The sequence below is a fragment of the Monodelphis domestica genome, chromosome 6 (genome assembly GCF_027887165.1).
Source record: "Monodelphis domestica isolate mMonDom1 chromosome 6, mMonDom1.pri, whole genome shotgun sequence".
Lineage (NCBI taxonomy): Eukaryota > Metazoa > Chordata > Mammalia > Didelphimorphia > Didelphidae > Monodelphis > Monodelphis domestica.
In genome coordinates, this window is record NC_077232.1 from 69462082 (window position 1) to 69489008 (window position 26927).

Consider the following 26927-nt stretch of genomic DNA (forward strand, 5'->3'; position numbering starts at 1 on the left):
CATCCTAATTCCTCCCTGACACACTCTGGCAGACTCACACCAAGCTTTGAGTCACTGGGAATCTATTTCTGAGACCCCCAAATACCCAGCTCGAACAAATCAAGGGACATTCCTGCACCAAGTAATAAAAGGAGGCTCTGGGTGTGAAGCCTAAGCTTGTCCTGAAGCCAGGGTCCCTGCTGGGAGGCTGAGGTCATGGGTTGCCATAGAGATGGGGCCTTTGGCTACCAGAAGACCACAGGTTGAGAGAGAGAGAGAGAGAGAGAGAGAGAGAGAGAGAGAGAGAGAGAGAGAGAGAGAGAGAGAGAGAGAGAGAGAGAGAGAGAGTGTGTGTGTGTGTGTGTGTGTGTGTGTGAGATGGCTGAGTTACTGGTACTGAGGAGGGACCTTGGAAATATCATAGGAGCCCTCATTCATAGTGAAATAAATTTGAAGCAGGAACAATGCCCTGTTTGTTCAACTTTAAGGGCCAAGAGATGTGGCCAGCTGCATAGTGAGGCTGCAAAAACAGCTGCCAGCCCTGTATAAAGGGTGGGCAGGATGATGAGTTATGGAAAAAAACCAGGAGCTAACTGGGAGAAAGTAGTATAAACAGAAGGAAAAGTCCAGCCCTTGGGCACAGGGAGAGAAAAGGCACTAATACTAACCACCAATAGTAGCTCAGCAGTCTCAGCTGCCCACACGGAATCCCTCTCTCTGGGCTGCCGGGAAGGTCCAAGAGACACATGGGAGGCGGAGAAAGGAGGTTTTCAAGAGAAAACTGGTTAAGTAAAAGATAACACTGAAACAATGGCTAGATTCCTAGTCTAGACTCAGTGGGGCTCTAGCTTATTGACAGTAGTTTTTGAGTGTAATGGTCAATGGGGTAAAAGTTTAAAGTGTTGTTGGAGATCATCCAACCCCAGGAAACAAATTGGAACAAAGGGCAGGCGATTGAACCGTGTACAGTTAGGATCCAGCGAGAGCATTTGGCTTGTAAAGCTGATCAGGAGTGCCAGGGAATGCTAAGGGACACCAGAGGCCATCTAGTAGAAGAGGAAACTGGGGCCCCAGGAGATTAAGTAATTGGGTGGCAGTATTTGAACCCTCTTTAATACCAGAGCTAGGACTCAACAGCTGTGTCCTGAAGCAGGTAGGCACACTGGTCTCTGCCTCAAGAATACCTGAGTTTGTCTGAGGTATCACCTCACACCTAGCAGATTGGCTAACATCACAGCAGAAGAAAGTAGTGAATGCTGGAGGGGATGTGGCAAAGTAGGGACATTAATTCATTGTTGTTGGAGTTGTGAATTGATCCAACCATTCTGGAGGGCAATTTGGAACTATGCCCAAAGGGCACTAAAAGACTGTCTGCCCTTTGATCCAGCCATAGAACTGCTGGGTTTGTACCCCAAAGAGATAATAAGGAAAAAGACTTGTACAAGAATATTCATAGCTGCACTCTTTGTGGTGGCCAAAAATTGGAAAATGAGGGGATGCCCTTCAATTGGGGAATGGCTGAACAAATTGTGGTATATGTTGGTGATGGAATACTATTATGCTAAAAGGAATAATAAAGTGGAGGAATTCCATGGCAACTGGAACAACCTCCAGGAAGTGATGCAGAGCGAGAGGAGCAGAACCAGGAAAACATTGTACACAGAGACTGATACACTGTGGTACAATCGAACGTAATGAACTTCTCCATTAGTGTCAATGAACAATCTGAAGGGATCTAGGAGAAAAACACTACCCACAAGCAGAGGACAAACTGTGGGAGTAAAAACACCGAGGAAAAGCAACTGCTTGACTACAGGGGTTGAGGGGATATGACTGAGGAGAGACTCTAAACAAACACTCTAATGCAAATACCAACAACATGGAAATGGGTTCGAATCAAGAACACATGTGATACCCAGTGGAATCGTGCATCAGCTAGGGGAGAGGTTGGGGGAGGGGGGAGAAAATGATCTTTGTCTCCAGTGAATAATGTTTGGAAATGCTCAAATAAAAAAAGAAAGAAAAAAAAGAATACCTGAGTTTGAATCCCCCATTAGACACTTAAGTGACTGTAGGCAAGTCATTTATTTACTCTCTCTCAGGCTCATTTTCTTCATTTCTAAAATGGGTGCTATCAAAAGCTAGCTAATATTATTATTTCTCTTATATTGTACTAGTCTCAAAAGACAAAGTGTCTCTGCCTCCCACTTATCCCTCTACAATCTAAGATTGCCCTAAGATTCCTAGGTGCCAATGTGAACAAGGAACAGGCTGGGCAGATTCTTTGTTTAGCAAGTCATTGCCTATTCCTCCTAGCCCTACTTTTGGTGCATCTTTTTAGAGGTTTCCCATTGTTCAAAACTGTGAGACATCCACTGCAAAGATGGAGGAGGCAGTATATATAGTCAAGATCAGTGATGTCAAGCTCAAATATAAACAGGGCTCTAAACTGACAATAAGGTCCCCCAACCTGGGAATTCATATTAACTTCAAAAACTACACATTAACATTTACTATGTTTTATTGTATTTTTACTCATTTTGTTCAATATTTCTCAATTATGTTTTATCTGGTTTGGGCCCTCAGGAGTATTGTGGGCCATGTTTGATACCTCTGGTAGAGAAAAGATGATTAGATTTTTTTTTTTATTAAAACCCTTATCTTCCATCTTGGAATCAATACTGCGTATTGGTTCCAGCTGGTAAGTATCTGAAGCCAAATTTGAACCCAGGACCTCCTATCTCTAAGCTTGGTTCTCAATCCTCTGAGCCACCTAGCTGCCCCTCATTAGTCTTTTTTAAAACCCTTACCTTCTGTCTTGGAATCAATGCTAAGTATTGGTTCCAAAGCAGAAAGCAATAAGGGCTAGGCTATGGGGATCAAATGACTTGCCTAGCTAGGAAGTATCAGACCATATTTGACCCCTGGCCCTCCAGACACCAGGCTTGGTTCTCTGTCCATTGTGTCAACTAACTGCCCCAAGGTCCCAGTCTTTAAAGCATGTCCATAAATGCCCTTTGTTATGGTAGGATTTGGGGTGAGGAAAGAAAAAGAGAGAAACATAAATAAATTCTGATTTATTGATTGGGAAGGGTAAGGAGGAATAAGGGTTTAGGAATAAACTTATACTTAATCAAAAAGCTAATATCTATAACTAACTAAACTATATTACTAAACTAAACTTTAACTTCCCAATATCCAAGTCTCACACCAGGAGTCCAATCAAATATGGCCAGGATCTCAAGTTGGTAGATGTCCAAGTAGGTCCAGAGATCTTCTCACTGATGCTGCCAACAGAACAGATCCAGAAAACTCTTTCCTCTGTTGGTCACTGGAGAAAATCCTCTTCCAGCCTTAATCTCAAATCCTTCAGGAGAGAAGACAGCTGGGCAGATAGAATCTTCTCCCAGATCCCTCAGGCTCCCATGTGACCCTAGATCATATGCTCCTGTCAATCATTCTCTAAGGTTTGCATCTCTCAATTTCTGCATCTGTTTTTGCAAACCTTTCATTCTTTTTCACACCTTCCTGGTTGGTTCTACAGAACATGAGCAATATTCTTGGCTGCTGCATCTTTGTGAAGCCAGATTCCTGCCATGAACTATTATGACGATGAATAGACTTCACTGGGTCGCTGAGGGAGCCAGGAATCCATATATAAAAAGATCAAGAAACAACCTCATTTAGCCTTTTAGGCATGATCCTGGCGAAAAACCAGAGCAGCTAGCAAATGCTTGAACTAGCCCAGCAATTTTTAAAAATGTGCTTTATTATAATAACTGTACCCACAGTGTTGTGATGCCAATTTCAGCTAGCCCTCAGAGCAGGTCTTACATCCATCCTTCCAGAGGCACCTTATTCAATGTCTCAAGCATTTCTCACCTGTGATTATAGGACAGCCTTACTGTCTCTAAAGTGGCCTGTTCAAACAGATAGTCATCTAATGACCACAGGGCGGGCATCCAAGACCCAGCTGTACCCACTGAAATCCTGATGGACTTGCTTCAAGATTTTAGCACTGCAACTGAAGTAGAAGTCTTTCTTCTTCCCGGAGACTGTCCTCATATATCCACGTCTTTTCCCAGCTCTGGTGAAGCCTCTGTGAACTGCTGGGCTAGCACATCCAGTAGCCAAGGAGCTCCCTAGTGATAATATTAGGGCCATTCCTTGAAAACGGAAGAGAAAAGTAGCCATGGCCCTTTATGTAACCACCATACTGCTAAGGGCAGAAATTTTGAGAATTAGTCAAAGGGGATGCTATGCTTACTAGTCAGAGGGGATGCTATGCTTACCTCTGGAAAGGCTGTGACAATTTACTCTCCTAACGTTAGATCCCAACTCTCTCCTCCTTATTTAAAAATCTCTGGAATTTAGAATCCATGGCTTCCTAGGCAAATCTTCAATTCCCTGATATACTTTCCATCGCCCGTGTGCCCATTCTTTTTGGCTATACTATTCTCCTGTCCTATCCAGACCTTTCTTGATTCTCCAATTTGTTAGTGCCCTAATCTAGTTACTTTGTATTTGTTTTGTATCTATCTTAAATTTATTTACTTGTTTATCTTTTGAGGCAATTATTAATTTGCTTTTATCTTTGTATCCACAGGGCTTAGAACAAGGTCTGGCTCTTTTTTGGGGAGGTCAGTATCTGCGATTTCATCATCATGGAGAAACTCCCCAATCAGAAGCTTTTTCCAGGTTCTCTGACAATATGCCAGCCCACTGGCAGTTGGAACTCATTGTATGACCTTTGTTCCATAGTTTAAGTAACATATGTAAATGATACAAAAGCTTTGATTTCTAATTACACTTGGCTCTCTTTTCTACCTATCTAACAGTCACTGCTAAAGTGGAAAGAGACTGGCATGGAACTAAGGAGCCATTTTTTTAAGCACTCCACAGCCCAGGGTTGCCCCCAAGGCTCTGGCTTCAGTAAGTCAGTGGGTCAATAAATATTAAGTGCCTACTATATGCCAGGTACTATGCTAAATGCTGCAAATACAAAGAAAGATAAAACTCCCTGTTCTCTAGGAACTCCAGGTCTAACAGTAGAGGACAACATACAAACAACTATGTAGCCCCTGTGACAAGGAAATCACTTTAAAAGACTGATATATATTAATTTAAGGTCGCCAAGGAATTCAGCTATGTAATTCCTAAATGAAAACTCAAGTCAGCAGTCAACCTTTTATGGAGTTTTTAATTACAAACAGGAGGAAGAAAGGTATTAGAGAGAGAGAGAGAGAGAGAAAGAGAGAGAGAGAGAGAGAGAGAGAGAGAGAGAGAGAGAGAGAGAGAGAGAGAGAGAGAGAGAGAGAGAGAGAGAGAGAGAGAGAGAAAGGGAGTAGGGCTTAAATACCTGTTTAGTCTGGGCCAAAAGGCCCAAGGCTTAGATAGCTGAGGCAAAGAAAAGAGATCAGTCCCTATCACTCACAAAATGGAGAAACAGTCTCAGGGGCCACCCCCTCCAGCCTCCTTCAGAGCAAAACTTCTCAGAGCACAACCTCTCAGTTCTCACATCTACCAATCACTGTCGATGTCTCCCCTGTGCCAATGGTGGCTCTAGTTTAACCCAGGACCGCCCAGAGGTCTGCCCCTTTGCACATGTCTGTTGAAGGTCATATTCTCAAATAATTAAATCTTGAACCTTGCTGCAGCCCTTCCTAAATCCTTTTACTCTGAGCAGGGTGGAGATTGTAAGTTCCAAGACCTAGTTCTGTCATTCCAAGTATCTCTATTGTATCAATTCTAAAATCAATCATGACTCAAAGAACTTCCTGTTCTATGCTTAAGCATAGGTCAAAGCCCTTTCCATTGTTTAGTAAAAGGTTTCTGTCCTAAAGTAGTCTTAAAGTAGGGAGGAGAAGGATCCTCCCATGCCAAGGGTTTTCACATTCCAATAGAGTTCTTACTATCAGTAGGAAATTTTTCAAGTATGAAATTTCCCAATGGGGAAATTTCCAACATTCATAAGTCTAAGAAATTTTAAGGTTTACACCCCCAAAAAGGATTTATACAGGAAAATTGGAAATAACAATCAGAGAGAAGGCTCTAGAATTATGGGGGATTAGGATGGATTCCCTGTAGAAGGTAGTATTTTAGTTGGATCTTGAAGGAACCCAGGGAAGTCAGTGTTCACACAGACTGAGCTAAATTCTTAGGCTCTAACTTCAATAGGGGCATTATCTCTTTTTCGCTCATTTTCCCCATCTGGAGTTACTCAAAAAAATCTTAAGTATGGCTTTCATTTACCTTGGGTCTAGGTTTCCATAAATGTAGGTAACAGGCTTCCTAGCTCCCATATGCTTAAGTACTCAAAGTAGCACATACATATTTGGTCTAGGTTTTTATTGCACCCTATACAAATTGCAAAGGCAAAGGATTTACAGGAGTCCATAAACAGAAACAAAAAAATGCATAAAACACAGAAGGAGCCCACCAATTCCCTCTCCTTTCCAAAAAAAGGAACTAATCTTGAGCTGCTATTGTCATTCCTCTGAGCCTTTTTTAACCCTCAGAGTCTTAGATTCTCCTTGAAGTATATGCTTCAGGGACTGATATCCCCTTTCCACTGGAACTGCCCTGGAACTCCCTGGTTTTGCTGTAAAAGTAAACTGCTTGGTGCCCAAGAAATACATGACCAATCCATTTTCTTCAAGAAGCATGCAATATTGATCAATGAAACATGTAAAACCCAGTGGAACTGCTCATTGGCTATGGGAGAGGGGTGGGAGGAGAGGAGGGAAATAACATAAATCATAATAATATTTAGAAAAATATTCTAAATTAATTAATTTTAAAACAACAGAATGGAGGGAGGTACACCAGGATGGTTGGTACCCAAACCCAGTGTTTCCCCTCCTAATTCAAGGTTTATATAGTATAGACTTATTAAATGATTACTAAGTCTAATTGTTTAGGGGATTGCCTATAGATTTCAGGTGCAAGCCTTCCCTAACTCTCCTAAATAAGTTGATGTGTTTAATTTTTATAATACTTTTTAAATGCTTGTGCAAATCAGAAAAAAAAAGAAGCATATGCAACATCAACAATCCCCTTCTCTTTTTTTTTAACTTCTTAAGCCTGTGAACTTTTTGACTCTAGTCACAGAGATGGAAAACATCCAAAATTGGCCCCACCCAAGAAATCTCACTTATCTACATAAGTGCCTGGATTTCTAAAGAATGCAAAATTCCTCTCATTGATCATGAACTATCTTCTTAGGCCACATGGGCAAGTATATGTCCTCTTCCTGCTACAGACTTTTACAGGACATCTATCACATCCTGGACAGTGAAGTCTATCTATTCTTAGGCTGGATACAAATGACTTCCTCTGCCATCTGCTTCTGCCACAAGTCACTATCAAATTCTCCTAAGAAGGGGGCAGCTGGGTAACTCAGTGGATTGAGAGCCAGGCCTAGAGATGGGAGGTCCTAGGTTCAAATCTGGCCTCAGACACTTCCCAGCTGTGTGACCCTGGGCAAGTCACTTGGCCCCATTGCCTAGCCCTTACCACTCTTCTGCATTTGGAACCAATACACAGTATTGACTCCAAGACGGAAGGTAAGGGTTTTAAAAAAAAATTCTCCTAAGAAAAGGAAATTGCATATGGCTAAAAGTTTCTACTGCCCCACTCCCTATACCCAGAAGACATTGTGTATATGCATTTTCATGTGTGTATATATATGCACACATCTCCCTCATGTATATATGGATCCCAACATTCCACAGTACATTGTGTATGTATATATATATTATACACCCCCACATGTTATAGATCTCAAGTATTCCTGTCATTTTATGAAAACCACATGTAACATATACATGTATACACACATGTACACGTACAAATATCTATGGTATATGATACATGAATAAAATATGTATATATATCTAACATGTGTATATATCATTATTGTTCAGTTCTTTCAATCATGTGACTTTTCTCTACCCCATTTGGGTTTGACAGCTTTTTTTGGTAAAGATATTGGAGTGATTTGCCATTTCCTTCTCCAGCTCATTTACAGATGAGGAAACTGAAGTCAACAGGGTTAAGTGACTTTCCCAAGATCACACAGATTTAAACTTGGGTCTTCCTAATTCCAGGTCCAGTGCTCTATCCAGTGTACCACCTAGATGTCCCACATTCACAAATTTACATGTGTAGATATGTATGCATACATTGTGTTTCTTTCATAAATGACATCATATATACATTTTGTATATCATACTTCTTTCATGAAATAACCAGAATGCTTGGGATTAGCATGGTGCAGTTTTGCCTCTAAAGCCCTATGAATCTAGCTGAAAAGGATCCAAGAACAGTTGGAGAGGCATGCATTAGATTTGTCATGCCTTAGGGCAGCCCTCATCCTAAATTATGTCTTTACTTTCAGATATTAGTAGAATGAAGTTCATTTGCTGATAAATATAATTCAAGATTTTTGCAGATCCCATCAACTTATCTAAAAGATTTCCTGGGGTACTCACTGATGGCCACATAGTCAGGATTCACTGCCTTTTTTCAATAATGTATGTTACCTTAAAACAACTGGGTTGATGTTTGGTGTGTTGGTTTTCCTGAACTACTTTTTTTTTTTTAGGAGGAATATTTTAGGTCAGTAGGATCCATTCAAAACCCCAGCTCTCAAGCTCATTCCAGTGTTCCTTAACCAGACCAATCCAAGCACATCTTTTTTTTTTTTGAAAAATTTTATTTAATGAATTGATTTAGAACATTTTTCCATGGTTACATGATTCATGTTCTTTCCCTCCCTACCCCTCACCGCCCTCCCATAGCCGACATGCAATCCACTGGGTTTTACATGTGTCATTTGATCAAGACCTATTTCCATATTATTTTAATATTTGCATTAGGATGATCCAATCATATCCCCATCAAACCATGAGATCAAGCAGTTGTTTTTCTTCTGTGTTTCTACTCCTGTAATTCTTCTCTCTGGACAAGCACATATCTTTAATTAAATAGCTTAGCAAAACAAATACAATAAGTTATAAGGAAAATCTTCCCTCCCCCCACCACACAAGGATACAATTCCTCACCTCATCACTTTTCTTTTCCTTTTTTACCTTTAACACAAGGAAATACGTGTAGGGAATGTGTGTTAAGGGCACATATTAACTAGATGGAGAGGACACATTCCTGCGAATATATATGTTGTCAGTTAATAGCACAATGGATAGATCACTGGACCTGAAATCAGGAAGACCTGAGTTCACATTCTGCCTTAAACACTTACTAGCTAGATGAATCACTTAACTTTTTTCAGCCTGTTTCCTCATCTATAAAATGGAGATAATAAAATCATTGACCTCGAAGGATTGTTGTGAGGATAAAATGAGAAAATAATTTTAAAATGCTTTGCAAACCTTAAAGTTTTATGTGTTAGCTATTATGGTTAATAACTCACACTCATAGTGGTGCATCCCTGTTGGACTCAGCTCTCCACCTGATTCTGTTACTGGCTCTTTCTACAGCCATCTGGCTGATTCCTTGTTCTAGGCCTTTCCATTCCTGTAAGAGAGGGTTTTATTTTTCCCTCTAGTTCTTTTTGCACATAGCCTCAGAGCTTCCTCATTCTTTTGTGATTTAAATCAAAGCTACAACTAGTCCATGAAAGCCCTCAGGAAAGGCAAGGCATACCATTAAATCTGTCTTTTGAATACTTTGGATTCTCTCCTAGCCCCTACTCCTTGAGTCCAGTCCCTTATTTTAGAATAAGAAACTTCTTTTGTGTGGTTCACACAAATAAACATGCTTGGTGCAAGTTTGGAGGGTCAGGAAAGAATGAGCAATAAAATCCTTGCTCTTCCTATATACATATATAGAGTATTTTTTCAAAATTTGAACTGCTATATAAATATCTCCTTCATGGAATACCTTTTGTCCACATTTTTAGCCTATTAGATAGGAGGGAAACTCTTCATTGATTCCTTCCTCCACCTTCTTGGGAACGCTAAAAGGGATTTTTCTTTTCTCTCAATATTCAGAACACATTACATTCTTTAAATAATACAATTTAAATAAAAAAAATTTAATTCATTAATAAAGATATCATTTGCCACATATTACCTGTATCATTAAGCTCATAAACTCCTTGAGGGCAGAAACCCTGCATTTATAGCCTCTACTTGTTAATGCACACAATGGCTATTCAAACACATTTCTCGAAGAAAAATATTTTGGAGTGCGTCCTGTGAAGCAAGCTCTTTTGGGTTCTCCTTTTTCAGAATGGCTTGGTCTTAGCCAATCAGTTTGAGAAGTCTGCTTTTATTACAGGTGATTTCCTGTGAAAAGTAAAAGTGCCAAGGATTAGGCACGATTTAATTCAGGTCTTGAACTAACTTAAAGCCATTTCACCTTCTTTAGCAAAGGGTGATTTTGAGATTCTAGAGCTATCCTCCCTCCTCACCAGAATGTGCGACTCAACAAATCCTCTGAGTGTGGTGTTTCATCTTGTTTCAGCTGAGTGATTTTTGATGGTTTTCAAATCACCTCCGTCCTTTGTTTCATCTGATCCTTACAACAGGGGTACAGCCGAAACAGCTTTTGCTTCAATACTTTGCCATGTGCTACCTACTTAACCTCTCTGAGCCTCAGTTTCTTTATGTACAAAATGAAGAGGTTGAACAGATGACTTATAAGGTTCCTTGAATTTCTAAATCCATGACCCTTTGATTTGTCAGGTAGGTACTATAGGTGCGCTTCTCCCCATTATACAGCTATGCTCGGTCTTAGATAAAGGAGAGAGAATGCCAGTGGTTCTGTGTTGGACCTTCCTTGTTCTAGGTCTCTATCTAGCTTCTGGGTTGTCTGTAAAGGAGGAGGGGATGGGATCAGCAATGGGACTACAATGAGTGGCTTTAAATGGACAGGAAAGGATTTGGTAGGGGATACTAGCCTTGTGTACCAGTCTGGATCGGTTTGTCTGTCTACATGTGTCTCCCTCCATTAAAGGCCATTTCTCAGCTCTTCCTCCCGGCTCAGCCCGCCCCGCCCGATCCACACGTGGGTTCCAGCACGTCCGCTCCCAGCCCCCTTGACGTCAGCTTTCTTGGTCGTATATAATACCCCTCCCGCCGGCCCGAGTCGCACGAGTCCGGGAGCAGCAGTCTCGCGTACATCTCTGAATTCTCCGCAGCTTGACCGGCAATCTTAGGTATTATTGGGGAGCAATTGGAGGCCGGGAGAGAGGGGCGCATGAGCAATCGGGGCATCTACGGGGTCTGACTCCCACGACGGAAAAAAGACACAGTTCCCACTTGCGGTTGTGGAGGCGGGCGGGGGGGGGGGTCTCTGATGTAGTGTGCTTTGGGGGTCCAAAGAGGTCCTGGCTCTGAGCCTACTACCTATTCTTCACTGCCCCGGTCCAGGGATGGGGAGGATCAGCTTTTGCCTGCCCTCCTGATTCAGGAGTGAATTAAGTAAGAATGCTTGTATAACCTCGTGCTCTGGACCATGCAGCCCAGGGAGCTTTGGCCCGAGCGTGCCACGCTCATACCCCAGTTCCATTCTCTCATTGCCCCTTAGTTCTCTTGCGTGCTCTTCTTGCGTGCAAGTTGGGCTGGGAGACTGCACGGTGAGGAGGAAGAGTGGAGGTTGTGGCTGGGATCCGCCCTTGGGCCTCGAGCCCATGTGGGGACGAATAGACGGACTGGTTGGACTTACTTCCCCTCTCACTGCGCGAGCAGCTGGAGGAGCACGGTAGAGGCCCTTCGCCGGCTCTCTACCCCCAACCCGGGCTAGGGGAGTGCATTTCCCCACCTCTGTGCATTGCCAACCCGAAAGAGCTTCAGCTCCGGTGGGGGTGGGGTGAGTAGTACCGGAGAGGAAAAGTCCAGATCTGCTTCCTCGGTCTGTTGTGGGAGCTCGAACTGCAGCCCCACGGCTCCCCGCGGGAAACGTGCTCAGTCCGGGGGCGGAAGCATGCGCCGAGGGTGAATGGGTTTTTGGACCCGGGACAGAGACTGAGAGCACACAGGTGGGGGAGGGGGTGCGGAAGAGACGCCTCTACGTCTAGTCCTCTCGCCCTGCTGGCCACTTGCTGAAACCTTTGAATTGGAGTATACCAAGTCCCAGCAACCAACCAACCAATCAGTCAACCGACCCGCTTTGTCCCCAGCTACTGGAGCTCCAAGCTCGCTAGAGGAGCTCCTTAATTTTGGAATAATCTCTTGGCCAGTATTTGATTGTAACTGGAGCCCGGATTTCAAGCTGACCTAGGCTGAATTCCTCCAGAGTCCAGGGGGTTTTCCTGCTGGGCTGATTTAAAGTCCCTGGTCTAGAGTTTGACCTTTTCCTTTAAGGAACCATTTTTTTTATTGGTTTGTTTAGTTTAAAATCTCCGACCATTTTTAACCTCTATTGTGTCAGAACCAGAATGCTCAATTCAACATTATTTAGCTTTGCCGAAAACCATCTCAAATAATCAAATTGATGGCTGCAAATTTTGCAGGCTGTCTGTACGCTTTGTTGTTGCCTTAAATCTTTTTTCACACTTTATAGCAATTTTATGGCCTTTTACCGTGGACTAGGATTGACCCAGAGATTTGGGCTCTACTTCAGCCCTTTTGTTTCACCAATTGCCCTGGGCTAGTCATTTAGCCCTTTCTGGCCTATTTCTAGTTCTCAGTAAATGGAAGTTTAGGCTGGTGATCCTTAAGGGTTTTTGGAGTTTTCATTTGGTTTAGAACTACCTGTTAAGCCCAGTGGAGCTTTGGGAATTTTCGTCTAAACTCTGCTATGAGAACAGTATTTGCTTCTTGATCTTGCCATTTTCTTTCCCTACTAGATCTTACTGGCTGGAAAAGATTTATTTGCAGTCAAATAAACTATTTTGAGTGCCCTCTTATGTGTCAGGCACTGCTTAAGGCTCTAAGTATCATCTTGTTATATAGTATTTTTTTAAAAATATTTATTATGTAAGATTATGTACACTAAACATAGGGTTGTAGATAAGTTCCTTTTTATTACACAGGATTTTGAGATAGAAGGTTATGCATAACTTATTACATGTCTTGTAAATATGTAAGGCTATAGGTAACATTTATTATAGACAGGGAGGGTTACTTTTAACCACACCCAATAATGTGCTTCCCATTGGCTTAGCATTAGATATAATCACACACTCATAGAATCCTAAAATTGTTTACTTTTAAGTATACAATATAGAGCTTTTTAAGTATAGAGCTACCAAGTTGAGTCTATGCAATGAGGGATTCAATTTCTAAAAGTTCTGTGAAATCCAAAGAAACTTCTTCCTGGTACCGCCGTGCTATATTTGCATATGCATTTCCCTCTGGTTTCTGAATTTCCTCCAGAGTATTGCTTCACAGTCAACCTCTATGCTTATTGTGGGGGTGGGGCGCGTTGCAATACTGAAATGATTGCTGCAAATGAAACAGTTTATAGATTCCAATTTAAGAGCTACTTTCCGGTGATTTCCTGGTGGACTATTTCCTGGTCGTCCATCCCAAAGTCTGGTTTTGAGACTGACAGTCCCGTTTCACGTGTCTTCTTTTATTAAGTCTGAAGTCTGATTTTGAGAAGATACCACCCGGTCCGGCCATGATAATTCTTGTTTGGAAGTTTCTCCAAAGCCAATGGAATTTTATAGTTAAGAGGGGAAGGAGGCCATTGAAATACCTCATCCAATTCCTTAAAGTGTCCTGCCCGATGGGGCGGAATTGGGGGGGATAGGGCGATGGGGCAAGATCTCTGGGAGACAAAATCTCTATCAGTGGGTCTCAAATCTCTGAAGAGCCTACCACCACTCCCTTGCCCTAGGGCCTTTTCTTCCCCCTTCCCCTCCCCCCTGGGGTTGAGGGTTAAGTAGTAAGCTGAGGGGGCTATTACACTAAGCGCTCTTCTTCAGTCTCCTGGAATTAAGCCAGAGTTGGGGGGAGGGGAGGAGAAACCGGGCAAGATGAGATACTTTTGCGCATGTGCAATTCTGGAGCCAGCTGCCTCTTGGGCTTGGAGGTCCTGTGCCCTAGACCGTTAATGGCAGTTCCCCTTTACTCACTCTGCTCCCCACATGAGTGGTCTGACAGGACAGTGTGTTGTCTGTCCCCTTGTGCTGAGAGAACTGGGGTGGGAGTCAGCTTCAACTTCTTGGCAGCGACAAAACTACTAGTGAAAATTCTTTTAAAAACGCTGTCCAGAGAGCTATTAAATCAAGATGTCGGGAGGCTATACTTACCAAGAAACCACCTTCATCGTGGTGAAGGCGAAGGTGAGGGTCTGCCTCCAACTTCTACCTTTCATCTCCTCCATCCTTGGGTCCTTTTGGATCTGTCCTCCTCTACTTCCCAGGACCCCTAGTTTACATCCCGACAAAATCATGGACAGACAGACTTGGGCAGCTCTACTAACAGTCTAGTTCCTGTGGTGAAGTGACTGATAATGGGATAGTTTTTTATTGTCTTTTTTTAAAATCTTCATTTCTCCTCCCTCCCAGATTCCCTCCCCCAAGAAAAAGATGGGAACCGTCAAGGATCAGCTGATCTTGAATGTCCTTAAGGAAGAACAGACTCCCCACAACAAGATAACTGTTGTTGGGGTTGGTGCAGTTGGCATGGCATGTGCCATCAGTATCTTAATGAAGGTGAGCATCCTGTAGTCAGAAAGTTAGATAATTTTCAGTTCTTTCATACTTACAGTGCCAGATCCTGAGTAGGAAATGATTAATTCCACCAGCATTTTATTAAGTACTAGATTTTTAAAAAGGCAAAAATAAGGGCAGTTTCTGCCCTTGGGCTTATATTTTATCAAAGGAAAACTTCTGCATCTGCAGAAGTTCATGAAGGGTTTTTAATACCTTGTAAAGGAGTTGGCATTCAAAATTATTTTTTTAACTCTTTCCTTCTGTCTTAAAATTAATACTGTGTATGGGTTCCAAGGCACAAGAGTGGTAAGGGCTAGGCAATGGGAATTAAGTGACTTTACAAGAGTCCCACAGCAAGAAAGGGTCACATTTGAATCCAGGACACTCCCATCTCTAGCCTGGTTCTCAATCCACTGAGCTAACCCCTTTATATTCAAAATTCTTGTGTGTGGGAGATAATAGGACAAAAATCCGTATAGTTCTTAATAATATGCATAGATTTCTAGATATGTAAGTTTATTTTGTATAAATTAATAAGATGTGTTTGTCAGTCTGTAGAGCAACCAGCCCTGTGTCCCCTACCATAATTCTTGCCTGCTGCCATCTACAAGTACTTCTTCCCACACTTGCAATTTCTACCCTAGGACTATTGTTAATTAAGAGTTTGTGAATTAAGTATAGGATCATTGCCATGGGCCTTGCAAATAATAAGCCCTAGAAGTGAGATTGGAACCCAGGTCCTCTCACTGCAGTGCTAGTGCTTTTTCCTTTGATTCTATTTTTAGAACAGATCCATTTCAGCACAGGTATGTTGATATTATGAGTTTGAACTCTAAAATGTTTCCCATTTCATATGTATAAACAAAGAAGAAAACAATATGGGGAAATGGGCATAAGAATTTATTAGCATTGACTAGTTTGGCATAGAACAAATCACCTTATTTCTCTTCATCTCAACTTTTGTATTCTATAAAATGAAGAAATATTTGCCTATTTCATTCATAACATTGTAAAGATCAAGGATGACACAACTAAAGTACTTTGTAAAAGATGAAATTGAACATAAATGTAAGCCATTATTATAACATATCAAGGCAAGTTTTTTAAAGTTGGAGGTAATTTCTTCAAATCTTAGTACCAGCTGGCAGGGTTGACTTAATTAACAGAAAGTTAAATTTCAGACCATAATGCTCTTCTAGAAAATTGTTCAGGAAAACAAAATAGAGACATTTGTTGTAATTCATTACATGTTGAGTCAATTTTCATTTGAAATTGAAACAAATTGGCTATGGGACTGATTTTTTTTTTCCCTTGAAACAATGTTAATATAAGGTAAAATTGGTTACCAAACTATTCCAAAAGCCTATTGAAACATTTTTACTAAAAAGACCTATATCATTCAACTACCTTTATAACATTGTTTCCATAGGAAAGTGGTTTGAAAGTATAGTGAAATCAGACTCAAACATACTAAATTTCACTTTCTTAAATTTTTTTGTTTTCCCTTCCATAAAATGACTAACATGGAAAAATGTTTTACATATATGTATACCTATATCAGATTGTTTGCCCCCTCAGAAAGGGAGATGGGAGAAGAAATTGGCTCAATTTTTTTTTTAAACCCTTACCTTCCGGCTTGGAGTCAATACTGTATATTGGCTCCATGGCACAGGAGTGGTAAGGGCTAGGCAATGGGGGTCAAGTAACTTGTCCAGGGTCAGCTGGGAAGTGTCTTGAGGCCAGATTTGAACCTAGGACCTCCCGTCTCTAGGTCTGATTCTCAATCCACTGAGCTACCCAGCTGCCTCCTTCAATTTTTTTTTTAAAAACAAAGGTTAAATGTTTTTAGATGTAATTGAGTGGAAAAATATTCTTTATATTCCTTAATATTCTAGAGAGGTAGAAAACCTTAGTTCACTTCACAGTTCTAGTCATCAGGGAGGCTGCATCCCCTATCAGGGTTTTCTTCAGGATTTGAGATGATGAATAACAAGCAGGAAAGGAGGATTTTCTACTCCTTGAAACAAAAACTCAAGGTTTGATAATAAGGTTCTCTCTTTGGGAAGGATATTATGGGGGCTTCTTCAACCCTAGCAATGGCAGTGAAGGCCCAACTTTCCCAGAGCACTTTGTCTAGATATTCCTCTCATCCATCTCAATTCGATCACATTTTATATTTCATTATGCTATCATCAATCCTTAAGACAACTTTTTGAGGTAGGAGGAAATAAATTACTTGTCCAGGCTCACAGAGCTAGTATCTAAGATGGAATTCAAACACAGGTCTTTACTTTTTGTTAAACTTTTTTCCCACGTACTTGAGGAACCTAAAAAATTCCTTTTGATTGGAATATTTTAGTCCAATTGAAATTAATTTGTTTGAAAATATCTCTTTTAGGATTTGGCTGATGAACTTGCCCTAGTTGATGTTATTGAAGACAAACTAAAGGGAGAGATGATGGATCTCCAACATGGCAGCCTTTTCCTCAAAACACCAAAGATCGTCTCTAGCAAAGGTTAAATTCTTTTTTGGAATTTTTTTTCAATTGTGAATTCTTTTTTCTTCTTCCTCCACTGGCCAAAAAAAGGGAGGAAACTTGTAACAAGCCTGGTTAATTCTTATATTAGCCATGTCCAAAAATTAGTCCTTCTGCTTTTAGTCCATTACCTCTTACAAAGTTTCATAATTTGCATTAGACCTGATTTCCGCTATTTGTCATGAAAAATAATTCTTAGAAGTTCAAAGATTTGTATTTTTTTTACCCAGAATATATAGCATTTTTGTATCGATTAATGTTAAGCACTCTACCCATTCCATTTTCTTGTAAACATTTTGAATTCAGACGGTTTATTCATGATATGGAAGAGATTTATGATCACATCTTTTTCAGATGATTTTCGGTTTCACATCTTGCAGCTCTAAACCCCTGTCTTTATTTCTGTGTATATTTTCTTTCTGGATTGACATGTCAGTTTTGCTTTGAATTTGAAATAGGAATATGAAGTCAAAGATATGCATGTAGGAGTTGGTAGGATATCAAATTAAAAAAAAAATTCTTAAGCCATTAAGCAAAATAGAACTCACTTCCTCTGAGGTAGGTAGGCACATTTGACAAGTCCAGTTTTCCTAAAGAAATAAATGAAAGAAAACGCCCATTCTTCCATTATGGGCCTAGATTATTCAGAATGGCAGAAAAGAAACTACAAGATGTAGTTTGGATGAAGTGATAATATTTCAGACATTAATCTATTATGTTTCCCTTTTCTCTAGATTATGCTGTGACTGCAAACTCAAAGCTGGTTGTGATTACTGCTGGGGCACGTCAGCAGGAAGGAGAAAGTCGGCTTAATTTGGTCCAGCGTAATGTGAATATCTTTAAGTTCATCATTCCCAATATTGTTAAATACAGCCCTAATTGCAAGTTGCTTGTTGTCTCCAATCCAGGTAAGATTTGTTTGACTTGTTTAGTTAAGGCATCTTTTAACACAAACTTGGCTTTAAAATTCAAAATTAGTGAACTATAGTAAACCTTAAAGAGTTAATCATATTGTAAAAATAGATTTTTAAGTATCAGTTCAAAGGAGGACTGGACTCCTGTTGCTAACATAAAATGATTCTGTCATAATCTCTTATTCCAGAGATTTACATATTCCAGAGTTACTTAGGATTGTACTACATTACACCATCATAATAAACGCTTGATAAGTTGTATTATAACTATCAACTTAATAATGGAAAGAATAATTTCAGTTGTTAATTAAATAACTATAAGAACCATAAATTGGCAATCAAATCATTGAATAAAATGGTTTTTTATATTCCCTGTGGTACTTTGCCAAAGGGATGTGCCTTTAGTGTCCTGGAGAACATATCAAGATATTCCTGAGGCTATGGATTCTTGATATCTCATTTACGTACAAAAAATATTGAGCATTGTGTATGCAGAGAAAAAAAATTTTTTAGCTGACCTTCTGGAAGAAGATTGAGCTATTAAATTGTCTTGAACGGAAATTGCAGCTGTCTGACCTCCAGGGAAAAGACATTGTTGTCTTTCTAGGAAAGAAAGATGCAGATTCAGCTGACCTACTCTGGGATCAATTGGTATAATCTGGCTCTTGCATAAAGTCAAAATAGTGGCAGCTGAAAAGCTCTTGGGCACTGACTCTGATTTGTGCATTCTTAATAGTCAGATTGGCTCAGAAGATCATTCCCAGTATTTTTTGTCTTAAAATTCTACAGAGATTTCCAGAGTGATTTGGTTAGGCATAATTTTTATCCTTAAAGCAATCTTCCAGAGGATATTAATAAATTGTTGTTTACCTTTTCTCTTCATAGTGGATATTTTGACATATGTGGCCTGGAAGCTAAGTGGCTTTCCTAAAAACCGTGTTATTGGAAGTGGTTGCAATCTGGATTCTGCCCGATTCCGTTATCTGATGGGGGAGAAACTCGGTATCCACTCTTCAAGTTGTCATGGATGGATCCTTGGGGAACATGGAGACTCGAGTGGTAAGACTGTACCACTAATGTCAAGGGTTCTGCTTTAAATTACATTTTAAAGTTGTTTAGAACAAATTTGTCAATCTTTTTATTTGTGAGGAATGGTTTATGAGAATGCCACCTTTTGCTAAAGAAATAGGCTGTTTGGCAATATCTACACTTTAGTTGGTAATATTGCCATGAGTATAACTTTCACTAACTGGTGATTGCAATGATCATCAGCAACACTGGCTTATATTTTACTAGAACTAGCTAGCTTTGAAAGGTCAGACTTGGAAGTTAAGAAGGATATGATTTATGGACTAATTCTACCCATTTCTGTCTTAGACCTCTTTATCTGGAGAAGCATGATGATACAATGGAAAGAGTACTTGATTTGGATTCAGAAAAGATCTAAATTCAAATCTTTTCTGTGTGACCATGGCAAGTTAATCACTCGGAGCCTATTTATTCATTTTTCAAAGAAAGAATGATCATTTTTTAAAAAAGGAAAGAGAATGATAATGCTTATTATCAGCTGAATTATAGATAATGCCAAACTTAGGCCATTCCTTTTGCAAACGGTGGTATATATTGATAGTATTATCTTGAAACTATTATATTTTTATGAGAAAAGTTTATGGGAATGTATAATTGAAAGTCTGTTACCCTAAAAAAGAACTACATTTCCCAGGAGCCCACTAACTTCCTATCATTATCTACTTCCTGTAGACAGGGAATAAATTGAGTGGGTGGCCTTTTTGGCTTGCTGGCAAGGATGGTGTTGGTAAGCCATGGGGGTTTTAACAGGCAAGTTAGCCATGGGCATGTGATTTTTATGTTGTTTCCCTTTTATTCCTTTATTTCTAATGATTGTTCATAAATCTCCTAAAATATATTATTGCACAATAATTTTAATTCTTACATATGAAGCAGTTATTGCTTTTTTTCAAGGAGATTCTCAAAATGAAATATAATAGGATAGAATTTAAGAGGAAATTGCACAATTGCCATAATTACTAATAGGATATTTGGAAATAAATCTGCATGTTTTCATCATCTTTTTTTTTTCCAGTTCCTGTATGGAGTGGTGTGAATGTTGCTGGTGTCTCTCTGAAGAGTCTTCATCCTGCTCTAGGAACTGATAGTGATTCAGAGCAATGGAAAGATGTTCATAAGCAAGTAGTTGAAAGGTAAATGAGTATATTCTTAATACTTTAGCAATAGACTTCAATGACAATGTATCTTTGAAAAAAAAGAAATTCTAGTTGTCATTTAAATGATTCTGTATTAAAAACGCCTCCCCAAAATTCAAAGCTCAAAAATACTTTCAATTTAATGGATATTTTTATCACTGACACCACCTCTTCCTTATCATGCAAGATTCTACTCCAGTTATTTTTTCCCCCATAAATGCTCCCAAGATCTTTGGTTTCATAGTAGACAACTTCATTGTATTCACAGAGGTCATTTTGTAAAAGGAACTCATTTTGACATCTTGTAGAGTTTTGTCCTCAATTTCTAATTCCTGCTCTATACTGTTATTGTAGGGTCATATAAACAGGGCCAGCTTCTAATAAAAAAAATAATTTTATCTCTAAGGAAGATAAATACAAAAAAAAAACATATGTATGAGTATGAGATAGAACAAAACACAAAATTCAGTTAAGCTCGTAAAATAATGGAGTGAAATCCTTAGATTGGGAAGATTTCTGCTTTGTGGTATCATTGTGTAATTTCTAAATGCTCTTTCTGCTCAATTTTTTCCCAACTCATGGTAACTTGTATTTCTGGCAGTGCTTATGAAGTGATCAAGTTGAAGGGCTACACTTCCTGGGCCATTGGCTTGTCTGTGGCAGATCTGGCAGAAAGCATCATGAAGAATCTTAGGAGAGTACATCCGATTTCCACCATGATTAAGGTAAGTGTCTGACAGGAAGAATTGTTTTTTTTTTTAATTAAATTTTTTCAAAAAGCCCTTACCTTCCCTCTTGAAGTCAATCCTGTGTATTGGCTCCAAGGCAGAAGAGTGGTAAGGGCTAGGCAATGGGGGTCAAGTGACTTGCCCAGTGTCACACAGCTGGAAAGTGTCTGAGGTCAGATTTGAACCCAGGACCTCAAGTTTCTAGGCCTGGCTCTTAATCCACTGAGCTACCCAGCCACCCCCAGGAGGGAATGGTTTTACTCATTTTTTGTTTTTATCTTTTATTATTTTTTGCTGATTACATGTAATAAATTTCCACACAAGTTTTCCTAAATTATATGATTGAATTTGTCTCCCTCTCTCCTTTCTTTTCCCTTCCTGTGCTGGCAGGTAATTTGATCTGGCTTGCACATGTATTATGTAAAACATAGGAAATAATTTTAAATGGATTTGGTGTGTGTGGTTTCTTTTCTTTTTTTTTTTGAGTTTGTAGAAGTTTGATTTTGCAAAGTGAATAAATGTGTTTTGAAAGGATGTTTACTGGGTTGAGAGCATTCCAATATAAATAAATACATTGGCAGGCTAGACTAGTAAATAGAATGAAGCAAGGTGAAATATAATCAGGATAAATGTAAAATCCTACAGCTGGATTTACAAAATCCACTCCACAAATATTAGAGGAGATATGGCCAGGAAACAAAACTCTTCACATTTTAAGGTTTGCAAAAAGCTTTCTCCTGAACAACCTTATGAGGTAGGCAGAGTCTGTTTTTATCTCCTCATCTTACAGAGGATAAGTGACTCAAGTTGTAATCAATACAATATGATGGTTTTAAGGCATAAAAGCTATAAGGGCTAGGCATTGGAGATTCTGAAGCCAAATTTGAACTCAAGTTATAACTTTCTGAATCAAATGTTGGACCTAAGTCTCCCAATTCCAAGTTTAGCATTCATTTTACTATGCCATGGTGTACTCTGCCTTAAACCACGTAGAATAGTGTATTTCATTTCTAGAATACATCCAGAAGAGGGCAATATAAGTAAGATTGTACTGGTTGAAAGAATTGGGCCTATTTAACCTGGAGAATATTTACGGGGGGAGATGTGTATTTTAAAAAAAGCAGTGTTATATGAAAGTCGTATGCTTGTTCTGCTTGGTCATAGAGGTCAGAACTAGAACCATGTTTAAGGGAAAGAGGTTTCAGCCCAACATGGACACAATTCCTGGTTCTAAGAGCTGGCTAAAAATAAAATGTGGTGAGCTTATTTGAATTGTTGTAGCTGGGGTTCCTGATTTGGGGAAGGGTTAGACTAAATAAATGTCTCCCGAGGTCCTTTTCTAGTTGGCAATAAAACAGTTGTCCATGAAACAGTTACACTTCTGCAACAGTGGTCCTTCAGCATTCTGCCAGCTAAACACATTATACTGAGATAATAAGAGATTATAGAAATTGAACAGATCTTAAAGAAATTTAACAAATTGCTCAAAATTACCTTTTCATAGGAAACATTTCATTGAAGCAAAAAAGACAATTAGCATTTAGCTTATGGAAACTTAGAAAGAAAAGAAGAATGTCTAATCTACTAACCAGTTCACCAAAAAAAAATTATTATGTCTAATACTATGGTTGGTGTTAACAACAGTTGTAACTAAACAGTTGTTTATATAAATGTATTATTTAAAATGCACTTTAAAAAGAAAGCATTGGGATTCAATAGCTCTAATATACAATTTTAGGAATTAAAGGCAAAACCATATAGTTAAATTTAGATAAAGTCTACTGCTGCTTATTGAATAGATTGGGAAGGGTTAGATAATAGACGTTAATAGATCTGTGTACCTGTTGGTGGTAATCTTGCCCCACTTCAAACCCATCTTGGGCTAAGAAAGCTGATGAAAACAATTCTGATTAGCGTGTTGCATTTATACCTGGTTTTAGACAGAGTTGAGACATCAGTATATGACAAAAGAAAATATGATCTCATTTTGTCTTTCAGGGCCTCTATGGCATTAATGAAGATGTCTTCCTTAGTGTTCCATGTATCTTGGGGCAGAATGGCATTTCTGATGTGGTGAAGGTTACCCTGACTACGGAGGAAGAGTCCCGTTTAAAGCAGAGTGCCGACACTCTTTGGGGGATCCAGAAGGAGCTGCAGTTTTAAAGCCTTCGAATATGCTTCCACTTCACTGTCTAGAGAACATGATAGTGGTTAAGGGATTATGTATGATGCACATTTCAAGTGGGTCAAATCCTTCCTCTGATGAGTGATACAACACCAAGAGAAAGCAGAAATAGAAAACCTATGAACACACTCTAGACTCCTCCTAAAGTTAGAGATGGGGAATAGTATAGTGACTCCTATTTGTTAAACTCTGTTTGCTAAACCCCGTTGTTTGCACAGTGATGCTGAGTATGACTTGTCTTGTACCAAAATCACGGTGTTCTTGTGGTCAAGCTCAGTTGGCTCCCCACAGGTATGTTACTGCCTGCCTAGTAGGTGCTACCAGTTCCCAGTTCCCTTAGATCCAAAAGTCAGTTTTTGGTTCCTGGATTCAAACCACCATACAGTTGAAATGCTCTGCTGATTGACTGATTACCTTTGGGGGCCCCTTTCCCAGTTAGGGTTCTACAGCATGGCCCCATGCATCACTTTTCCAGAGGACCCAGTTCTGTCTACTATATATATATATATATATATCAGTAGTTGTACATTTCAATGATATAAAAAGGATCTATATAGGTACAACAATCCAACCAATTCCTCAAGTGTCATACTAACCCAAATATTGAATAAACACAAATAACTTATTTTCTCTTTGTTGAATTTTTTTTCCTGTTTGGAGCATAGATAATCAGGATTAAAAGTTTCAGACAGTGCTGGAGATATACATTAGTCCTGAGAAAAGTAAAGTGTACTGAGTCAGCATTGGCTTCAGCCAATCATCATCTCATTAGATGTATAATCTCATGTGTGTGCACTCCTTTCCCTTCCGACAATGGTTTGCAACTCATTCATGCCTTCCCATTTTGAGTGATTCTCACATTCTTCTGGAAATCTGGGCTCTGCTTTCATAGTGTTAGGAACCTTCCTCTAGATGACCTGGTTACCCTCTATAGACTCTAGACTCACTGGCAAGTGCCTTGACATTTTTTTCCTCAATTGTGGATTCAATCATAAAATCACAAACATCTCAAGACAAAAACCAAGAAACATTAAATGTGTGTATATAAATATATAACGACTGATTTATGTTTGATCCCTCCTGCACTTCCCTTCCCATTTGTGCAACTTGGAAGATGGGTTTAGTGATTCCTCTCCCTCCATATTCCTGCCAACAATCTACCACCAAGTACTAAGCCATCATTTTTCTGGTCATAGGTTTTTCTGATAACATTTTTTAAAATTTTCTTTAAGAACATCTTTCCATGGTTACATGATTCATGTTCTTTCCCTCCCACCCCCTTACTGCAGACACTGGGTTTAAAATGTGTCATTAAGACCTATTTCCATATCAACATTTGCACTAGGGTGATCATTTAGAGTTTACATCCCCATCGATTCATGTGATCTGATAACATTTCTGCATTATTCTTCCTTTGTAATGTTGCAGCCAACATAATCATCCCTCAATTTCTGTTCAGAGACTCAGCTATTGAAAATGTTGCACAAAGTTGGTCACTGAAATCTTGTAAATTAACTTCCAGTTGAACATAAGAACAGTAGAGGAAGAACAAGGGTCCTAAAATAGCTTCCCAAAAAATGCTTAAGAGCCTACTACTTGCAAACGTCCTGTTAAAACTTTTTCATTACTTTTCCCTTGGAGAAATGCAAAAATAGAAAAATTCTATAAATCCTTAAAAGATAAGGGGCAGAGGGGAGAATGGACTAGGGTTTCAGTTTATTTTATCTAGGCCTTAGACTTAAATAGATGGAATCACAATGGAGATGTGAAAGGGGGGGGGGGGCTAAAGATAAGGAAGAAAGGACATGGAGAGCACCCCAGAGTACAATTTTGTTCCAGACTTCCTGACCCTTAATGAAGTGGTTTGCCATTTCTCCAGTTCTCTTAGAATCAAGGATTCCCATATTGATAAAATTCCTTTTTTCTAGGTTATGAAGGAAAACATTTAACAAATGAGCCCCCCAAAGTTGCTAAAAAATGAACCTCATAAATACACTGATAAAAAGGATTTCCCTTAAGATCTCCTTGGTACTGTCAAAAGGCTAAGTTAGCTTTCTGAAATGTGTGTAGGAAAATCATTTTTTGGAACATGACATCTGCTGCCCTATTTACAAAATAATTTGAAAATTTGTGACCTGGAATTATAAAATACCTGACATTTGCATATTTTCACCTAACTAAAGTTAACTTTCAAAATGTTCCATATTTTTTCACTTGTATAGCCATTATATTGATAGGTATTAAAAATGATGCCTTACTGATCAATTAAAAAAAAATTTAAACCCTTTATTTCTTTCCTAGAACCAATGCTGAGTATCAGTTCCCAGGCAGAAGAGCAGTGAGGGCTAGGCTATTGGGATTAAATAACTTTCCCCAGAGTCACACAGCTAGAAAGTATCTGTGACCAAATTTGAGCCCAGGACCCCCTCTATCCACTGAGCTATCTAGCTGCCCCATATGTCTTGCCATTTACAGAATCTGAGCAGCTTCATTTTCTTGATTTTTAGGCTGTAATGTTTGCTGTGTGGTTGTCATTCTGCTTTTAAGATGGTCTGGTCTCCTTTAAAGTACATTTTCTTCTAGAACCATGAGTTCCTTTTTCCTGTAAGTCAGAATCTTTTTGGTATTTAATCTTTTGGAACAAACTTATTGCCTAATAAAGCATTATTTTTTCCTTTTTTTAAAAACAGTGCTTCCTTTTAGCAAAACAAGCATAGATGCATTTTTTTTAATTAATAGAATTTATTTCCAGATATCTCAGCTCTCCTACACCAGAGAAGACATCATCTGGCAAACATATATATACACATATAGGTTATGTCTTTTGTGCTTCCATTCTTCATTCTCTGGAGATGAATATTCACAAGTTATCCTTCATGGATTAAATCTGTACTTGTTTCACTCTTCATTATCTCATGTAATTCTTTCCAAGATTTTTGAAAATTAATCTGCTCAGATGCACCATTCTTGAAATTCTTTATCTCCTGTATTTTCATCTATCTACTTAAAAATGTGTTTCTTTTGAGCAAAATATATGCTACATTAGTAGTACGTATGAGGTCATATTTACCACCTTGCTAAAAAAGTTCAGCTCTTTGTGGTAGCAAAAATAATGGAAACTGAAGGAATGTCCATCAATTGGGGAATGGCTGAACTAATTATGGTACATGGTGGTGATGGAATGTGCTATAAGAAATGATGAACAGGATGATTTCAGAAAGACCTGGAAAAGCTACATGAACTGATCCAGAGTGAAATAGACAGAACCAAGAGAACATTGTACACAGTAAAAGCAATGTTGTGGAATGATCAACTGTGTTAAACTTAGCTACTATTGGCAATACAATGATCCAGGACAACTCTGAGGGATTTATGACAAAGAATGCTATCTACCTCTAGAGAAAGAACTGCTGGAGTCAAAATGCAGATGAAAGCATATGATTTTTTTCACTTATTTGGGTTTATGTTTTGGTTTTATATGATTATTTACTTACAAAAACTAATAGAATGGGGGAAAAAATGGAAATGAGAGGCAACTAGGTGGCTCAGTGGATTGAGAGTCAGTCCTACATACAGGAGGTCCTGAGTTCCAATCTGTCCTCAGACACTTCCTAGTTGTGTGACCCTGGGCAAGTCATTTATTTAATCCCTGTTGCCTAGCCCTCACCACTGTTCTTCCTTGGTACTAATACACAGTATTTATTGTAAGACAGAAGGCAAGGGTTTAAAA

General features: G+C 39.3%; 1 protein-coding gene across 2 annotated transcripts; it reads left to right on the top strand.

Annotated features, from left to right (window-relative positions):
• The first annotated feature begins 11136 nt into the window (after positions 1–11136).
• Positions 11137–23822, top strand: LDHA (lactate dehydrogenase A). 2 transcript variants are annotated; one of them, NM_001032975.1, is given in 8 exon segments: positions 11137–11161; positions 14462–14608; positions 17007–17124; positions 17880–18053; positions 18945–19118; positions 20164–20281; positions 20886–21009; positions 23011–23822. In NM_001032975.1, coding segments are annotated over 7 exon segments (999 nt in total). In that variant the 5' UTR covers positions 11137–11161; positions 14462–14482; the 3' UTR covers positions 23176–23822.
• The last annotated feature ends 3105 nt before the right edge of the window (positions 23823–26927 follow it).